General features: G+C 61.1%; 1 protein-coding gene across 1 annotated transcript; it reads left to right on the plus strand.

The window, feature by feature from the left end:
• Positions 1–581: 581 nt before the first annotated feature.
• LOC119100667 (ADAM 17-like protease) lies at positions 582–4,811 on the plus strand (the record flags this gene model as incomplete). The annotated part of the gene is given in 10 exon segments (XM_037223744.1): positions 582–729; positions 1,033–1,088; positions 1,090–1,118; positions 1,722–1,872; positions 2,372–2,600; positions 2,603–2,683; positions 3,202–3,458; positions 3,741–3,815; positions 4,134–4,361; positions 4,803–4,811. Coding segments are annotated over 10 exon segments (1,263 nt in total), but the record flags the coding sequence as incomplete, so codon positions are not given.
• Positions 4,812–6,747: the final 1,936 nt, after the last annotated feature.

The following is a 6,747-nucleotide window of genomic DNA, read 5'->3' on the forward strand; positions in this document are numbered from 1 at the left end:
TAGATAAGACAGTTACAGTACTGATGCGTATTGAAAGCGTATCCGCACGAACCAAAGTCCGCAGCCGCGGAGGTCGTCTTGCCTGACTGGCTGAGGGTGGGTAGCAGTCTCGTTTGACTCTCCTTCTCTGCGGACCACGCAACGACTCCATGAGCTCTGTTGTCACATCCAGCGAACGACAGCGAGCGACCCGGTGACATAGGTGACGGTCACCGACTGACTGTTGTGAGGACTGACGACGGGATGCTGAACAGCAGCGGCTCATGTGAGCGTTTTGTTTTTGTCAGAAAAATGCTATACTCGTTTTGCTTCTGCTTTTGCAGTTATCTGTTTGCCGAACGGTTGCAGGTTTTGTGTTTTTAGCGCGGGTCATCGCGTAACCTACCTGCGCCTTAGTTGTTTTCTCGTGTGTTATTTAATCACAGATGTGTTTCTCTCCATTCGCATAGTACGTGTGTATAGAATGCCGCCCAAAACATGCCGGTGTGCGCCTGGCTGGGCTGCGTCACCTTCCCCAGCCTGTGACCTGAGGCCGCCCCTCGGCCGGGCGGCCGACTCCGACGCTGATCGCGCCGCCGCCGCCGCCGCAGGTGTTCAGCCGCGAGCCCTCGCACGAGGACTTCTGCCTGGCGCACCTCTTCACCGACATCCGGTTCGACGGCGGTATCCTGGGGCTGGCGTACGTCGGCTCGCCGCGGCGCAACTCGGTCGGCGGCATCTGCACGCCCGGTACGAGGGCCAGTCGGCTGCCGTCGACCTTCCTCACGGGCGTGCGCTCTCGGCGCTCGGCCGGCGACGGATGTGACCGGCTTTTGGACGGGATTCGGGACCTTTTCTCACCTAGAGCACAGGGCCTCAGACCACAAAACATGGTCGCAGCTTCGTCTGGTCTATACAGGCTCCAGTGTCATGATCGCGTCCGCCTGTGCGCTTTGCATGTCTGCTTGGCAGTGGGTTGTCTTATGTAACTGCATTGACCTGGTAAGCCCGTGCTGCATTTGCTTGCCCCTGAAATGTTTTCTGCTGTTTCAGAATACTTTAAGAACGGCTTTACGCTGTACCTGAACTCGGGCCTGAGCTCGTCGCGGGAACCATTACGGCCAGCGGGTCATCACCCGGTCAGTCTGCCGCTGGCCGCCACCGTCACTGGACACGCCCCAGACTAATTGTACCGCATCATTGGGCTGGCGGTCACTGGGTCACGGGACTGTTCCTCCTTGTACAGCAGCTGGGTCCCACTGTCCTCCCTAAGCCCCCCCCCCCCGGTCCGCCCTTTTCCGGCGATCGGATGGGACCTGACCGATTGTGTCTGCCTGGTGTCTGCCTATGACTCGTCTCTGATGGTTGACCCGGTGACCTCCGTACAAAACCATGTCCCGGTAGTCAGTCAGTCAGTCAGTCAGTCAGTCGGTCAGTCGGTCAGTCAGTCAGTCAGTCAGTCAGTCAGTCAGTCAGTCAGTCAGTCCAGTCAGTCAGTCAGTCAGTCAGTCATCAGTCATCAGTCATCAGTCAGTCAGTCAGTCAGTCAGTCAGTCAGTCAGTCTCAGTCAGTCAGTCAGTCAGGCAGTCAGTCAGTCAGTCTATCGTTCCCCGTGCGCTCGGCCTGGCGACCACTGGGCCACGATGGGACGCCGTTGTCCGCGGCGGGGGCCGTGCTGAGCTGCATGACCTGGGACCCGTCCCCTCCGGCCGAACTCACCAGCAGCCATCTTGACCGACAGCGAGGCTGACCTGGTGACGGCCCACGAGTTCGGCCACAACTGGGGCAGTGAACATGACCCGGACCTGCCCGAGTGCTCGCCCAGCGCCAACAAGGGCGGCTCCTACCTCATGTACACATACTCCGTGTCCGGCTACGACCTCAACAACAAGGTGCGTACTTCTGCGATCGGCCGCATGCGCCGTTCTCTCGGTTGGGTTTCCTGATGTTTGCCATGTCTGGTGTGTGCGGTATCACCCGTCATGATGCTCTGGACATACACTCGGCCCTTTTTCTCTCTGGTCCTCGGCTCGTTTCCAAACCAACAGTGCTGCGTGATGTTGTGCGTGTCACACTGGCGTCAGGTGAACCATGTCTCGCGCTCCCGCGAATGTCCGACTCAGACTCGTGACCCGGCGGGCTAGAGTCAGACTCGCGACCCGGCGAGTCAGAGTCAGACTGGTGACCCGGCGAGTCAGAGTCAGACTGGTGACCCGGCGAGTCAGAGTCGGACTGGTGACCCAGCGAGTCAGACTCAGACTGGTGACCCGGTGAGTCAGCCAGACTCGTGGGTCGGAGAGTCAGAGTCAGACTCGTGACCGATGAGTCGGAGTCGGGCTCGTGCCCTCTCGCGCGCGCCGGCTCAGTGCTCGCCCGCCGCTCCCCCGGCAGCGCTTCTCGCCGTGCTCTCTGCGCTCCATCCGCGCCGTGCTGGTGGCCAAGTCCTCCCGCTGCTTCACCGAGCCGGAGGAGTCGTTCTGCGGCAACCTGCGCGTCGAGGGCGACGAGGAGTGCGACGCCGGCCTGGTGGGCTCCGAGGACGAGGACGCGTGCTGCGACAAAAACTGCCAGCTGCGCCGCAAGCGTGGCGCCGTCTGCAGCGACAAGAACTCGCCCTGCTGCAGCGCTGTCAGTACCTACAGATGGGCGTCAAGTGCCGGGACGCCAGCCTGCACACGTGCGAGATGGAGGCCAAGTGCAACGGTGAGGCGGGGAACACTGTCCAGGTAGCTCCACGGGCTGGGGTGAAAGGCTGCTGCAAACAATCTCCTGGTGAAGTGCTCATAAATGAATGAATGCTCAGGACAAAGTGTTGGGAGTGGTACCGATTAAACTTTTGGAGTGCGAAGTTAAGTCCTGTACTCAAGGTATTGCAGCCTACCCCGCGTCCTCATCTTAATTTAGGTTAAACAGGTTGTTTACTAACGCGGGCCCGATCGTCAGCGTGCCCGTGTGTGTGCGTGTATGAATCGGGTGCGTCAGTCACCAGCTCGACACCGTGCGCTTTTCTGAATAAGTCGTGGGCGGGTGTCATTGCAGCTCCTCGTGAACTGCCCGTGCGTCCGCGTCTGTACGTGTCTCCGGGGGGCACTCCCCGTAACGGTCGTGCGGCGCGGACGGCGCCGGGCGCGCGCGCGCCGACGCCCCCGCCCCCGCCCCCGCCCCGTCTCCGGCCGCGCACCCCGTCTCCCGAGGTGACTGTCGCCGCCGGCCGTGCGCAGGCGCGTCGGCCGAGTGTCCGCCGTCGGCGCCGATGGGCGACGACACCGAGTGCCAGGAGCACGGCGGCCGCTGCCGCGCCGGCAAGTGCGTGGCCTTCTGCGAACTGCAGGACCAGCACAGCTGCATGTGCGACGTCGAGGAGGACGCGTGCAACCTCTGCTGCCGCCGCTCGCTCAACGACACGTGCACGGCCCAGGAGCCGGTGCGCATGCTGTCCGGCGGCACGCCGTGCATGCACGGCTTCTGCACCAACACGGTGAGCGGGCAGGCCGGCCCTCGACGCGCCGCCGACCGGGGCCCGGCGCGGCTGTCGGCGGCGCGGCCGCGGCAAGGCACCGGGGTCAACGGGCGAGGAGTAGCGCATGGTTGCTGTGTGGCGGTCTTGTGTGGACCACCGGGTGAAACAGCTGGGTGTATCATCACCTCTTAACTATCAACGTATGTGTGTCCAGCACGTGTGAACTGAACGCCGGCTAACGTGGCACTGTGGTGACGTGGCGCTGTCAGAATGTGAAACACGATGTTTAACCTGTTGCAGGGTGTTTGCGAGAAAACTGTACAGGACGTGGTGGAGCGATTCTGGGATATCATCGAAGACATCAACATCAATAAGGTATACCGTTCAGTACCTTTCGTGAGTAAAGGGACTGTTTGCAGAATCTGCGCCTATTAGTGTAAAAATATGGTCACTGATGGCAACGGTTTGCCGTCAGTCGCTACCACAGGTCACTAGAAAAGTAATTCTTCGGTAATATACGTTGGAGCCAGTGGCCGGTTGACTCCCGTGACCCCCGACGTGTCGATCCCGTTGACTCCTGCGTTGCTGGTCTCCTTGGCATCAAAAGGCTGGCCCGCCTGCCGCCCGGTCCGAACCCCGACCGTGCTGTGGCCCTGACCGTGGTCCTGACAGCGACCACGGCCTGCACCGCAGGTACTGCGCTTCCTTCGCGACAACATCGTGGGCACCGTGCTGGTGATCAGCATCATCATCTGGGTGCCGGCCTCCTGCATCTTCAGCTATGTGGACGCCAAGCGACGGCGCGCCGAGGAGCAGGAGCTGGAGTGGCAGCGGCGCGATCAGCTGATCCGGCCGGGCGAGAGGCGCGTCGTCTACACGCGCCGCCGGCTGGCCGAGCGCGAGCGCGAGTACGGCGCCACGGCGCGGATGTAGGCCACCGGCGGCCGGGCGCGGAGGGCGCGCGCTCGGCGCCGAGCGAGGCCGACGGGTCCGCGCGCGCGACGGAGGGACGCGGCCGGGAGAAGCCCGGCGGCGGTGTGGAGCCGCCGGTAGGCCCGAGGGGGCGACGCCGCCTCCGCGTCGCGCCCGGAGGTGTGCGGGAGGGTGCCACAGTGGGCCCGGGAGGCAGCAGTGACACAGCGGCGATGGCGTGCAGTGCCGGACGCATGATTTTGGTCAGTTTTTTAGATACTCGTCTGTACTTTTGTGTGCGGAGGAAATGATGTGGGGGGGAGGGGGGGGGGGGGGGGGGGGTGGAGAGCGCTTGATGACCACAGCAATCGATTCGCCAAAGCTCCCCCGGCAGCATCGTGTATATGTATGCGCGCTTGCTGTGGCGCTGTGCCAGCCACTGTCTGCCAGAGGCGCTGACGACGGGTCTGTCGAAGATGCGTGAGTTTCAGTCGACCCAACCACGAGGCGCGACACCGGGTACGCTTCCGTCTGTATGTGGGTTTACTCAGCAAGCTTCCCCCCCCGCCGTGATTAGTGGACCTTCGCAGATGTTTTGCGTTGGCTCTTGTTGCCATTGTGAGCTGTTTGTGAGTTTACTCAGAAACCGTTACCCCCCGCCGTGATTAGTAGACCTTCGTAAGTGTTTCGCGCATGCTCATTTTATCATGAATTATTTCAGTGTTGCCTACCATGTGATACCATGGTTCGACGCACGGCGCTGACGAGGCTAAACGATATCGCAGTCACATACCAGCCGGCTTTGTGTTAGTTTTACGTATTGCTATTATGTTACCAAGCGGTGTGGTCGTTGTACCATTGTTAGGACGTTGTGTCACTGCGAGCGGCGGCGTGCTCGGCCCGGTCCCGCCCGAGCTACGCGGCACCGGTCGGCGCGACCGCCGTGGCGCCACGCCGGCGCTGCCATGAGCAGAGTGCGGCTGCGGCGCTCCCGGGCCGCGGCGCACGCCACCCAGGTGGACGTGATGCTTCAAAAGCCGTGGTGGGCTGCACAGCTAGTCAGCGTGCGCCGATATTGTAGTCAGGATTGGCGCGTCCGTGACATTTCGTCGTGCCGTTCACCGTTGTGGTTGTCGCTCGTGATCCACGTAGATTTGAGTCGCACGGCGCCGCATTTTACATGCGTCGCTGTAGTATATTACATTTTAAAACGCACGGCAGCACTCCGCAGTGGCGGGCGCCCTGCGTTCGCCGAGGTGTCTGCGCGTGTGGGTCTCGGCCGCTTGCTCGCGTTTGACGGCGGCGGTAGTGTTTGTCGGTGGTGTCCGCCCGCGAGCGCGTTTGGCGACCTGCGCCCGCGCCGCCGGCGGATGGGTGATCTCGCAGCCCGCTAGTCACGCGTGACCCCGCCGAGTGGCGCTCAATACAGACCGGTCGGTGCTGGACGCGTGAGTGTCGGCCCGGGAGCTGTAGATGGGGGCTCCGCGCGGCCCGCCGGTGCAGCTCCGGAGAAGCAGACGGGTAGAGACTGTCTGCCGCACAGGGTGAGGAGGGTGCGAATGCAGTCACGCGGACTCGTGTGACCATCGGACTCGTGTCGCCGGTGCAGCCCCGGAGAAGCTGACGAGCAGAGACTGTCTGCCGCACAGGGTGAGGAGGGTGCGAATGCAGTCACGCGGACTCGTGTGACCATCGGACTTCATGTTGTCGGCGCAGCGTTCTGTGCTGCTCCCAGCTGCACCGCCGGTTGGTGTTTCACCGCTCATGACGACCTTAGTGGTGGGAGAAACCCCATGGTATCTCCGGATATCATTGTCCGATCGCTGGCACTCAGTCCTTGATCGATAGCCCTTATCGATGTCACTCAGAACTCGTTGGGATGACAGCTATCACATTGCTAATGATGTGGTGAGGTCGCCAGAATGCCTTTAAAATCGTCAAAAGCCTAAAACAGCTGCAGGTCCCAGAGCTCACGTGATAAGGGTCGTTTAGTTTTGTGGGACAGCAAGAAAAAGTCTGCATCCTTGCGTGTACAAATCTCGTCATGATGTCAGCAATGATCAAGGTATTGTCTTGGTCATTTTCAGTAATGTCAAGTTTGAGTCGCCTAATGGGATGCTTTTATGCCCCTCCATACGCCATACCAAAGTCATTGGTCAGGAAGTCTGGATTGTACCGACTTAGCCAACTCTGTGGGCTGTGCCGACATGGATGGTGCCGTCTGTTATTTGTTACAAGCGCCCGCAGAAATCACTGGTTCCGGATCGCCCGCCCTCGCGCCAAGGACGTGGCCATAGAGGTTAGGGGGCACGGAAATCATGCCCAGCCTCGAAGCCTAGCTGTCAACAAGACTGATATGAAGCGATTTGGCAAGAATACGAAACAGTGATGCAGT

The sequence above is a fragment of the Pollicipes pollicipes genome, unplaced genomic scaffold (genome assembly GCF_011947565.3).
Source record: "Pollicipes pollicipes isolate AB1234 unplaced genomic scaffold, Ppol_2.1 Scaffold_4881;HRSCAF=5763_pilon_pilon_pilon, whole genome shotgun sequence".
Classification (NCBI taxonomy): Eukaryota; Metazoa; Arthropoda; class Thecostraca; order Pollicipedomorpha; family Pollicipedidae; genus Pollicipes; species Pollicipes pollicipes.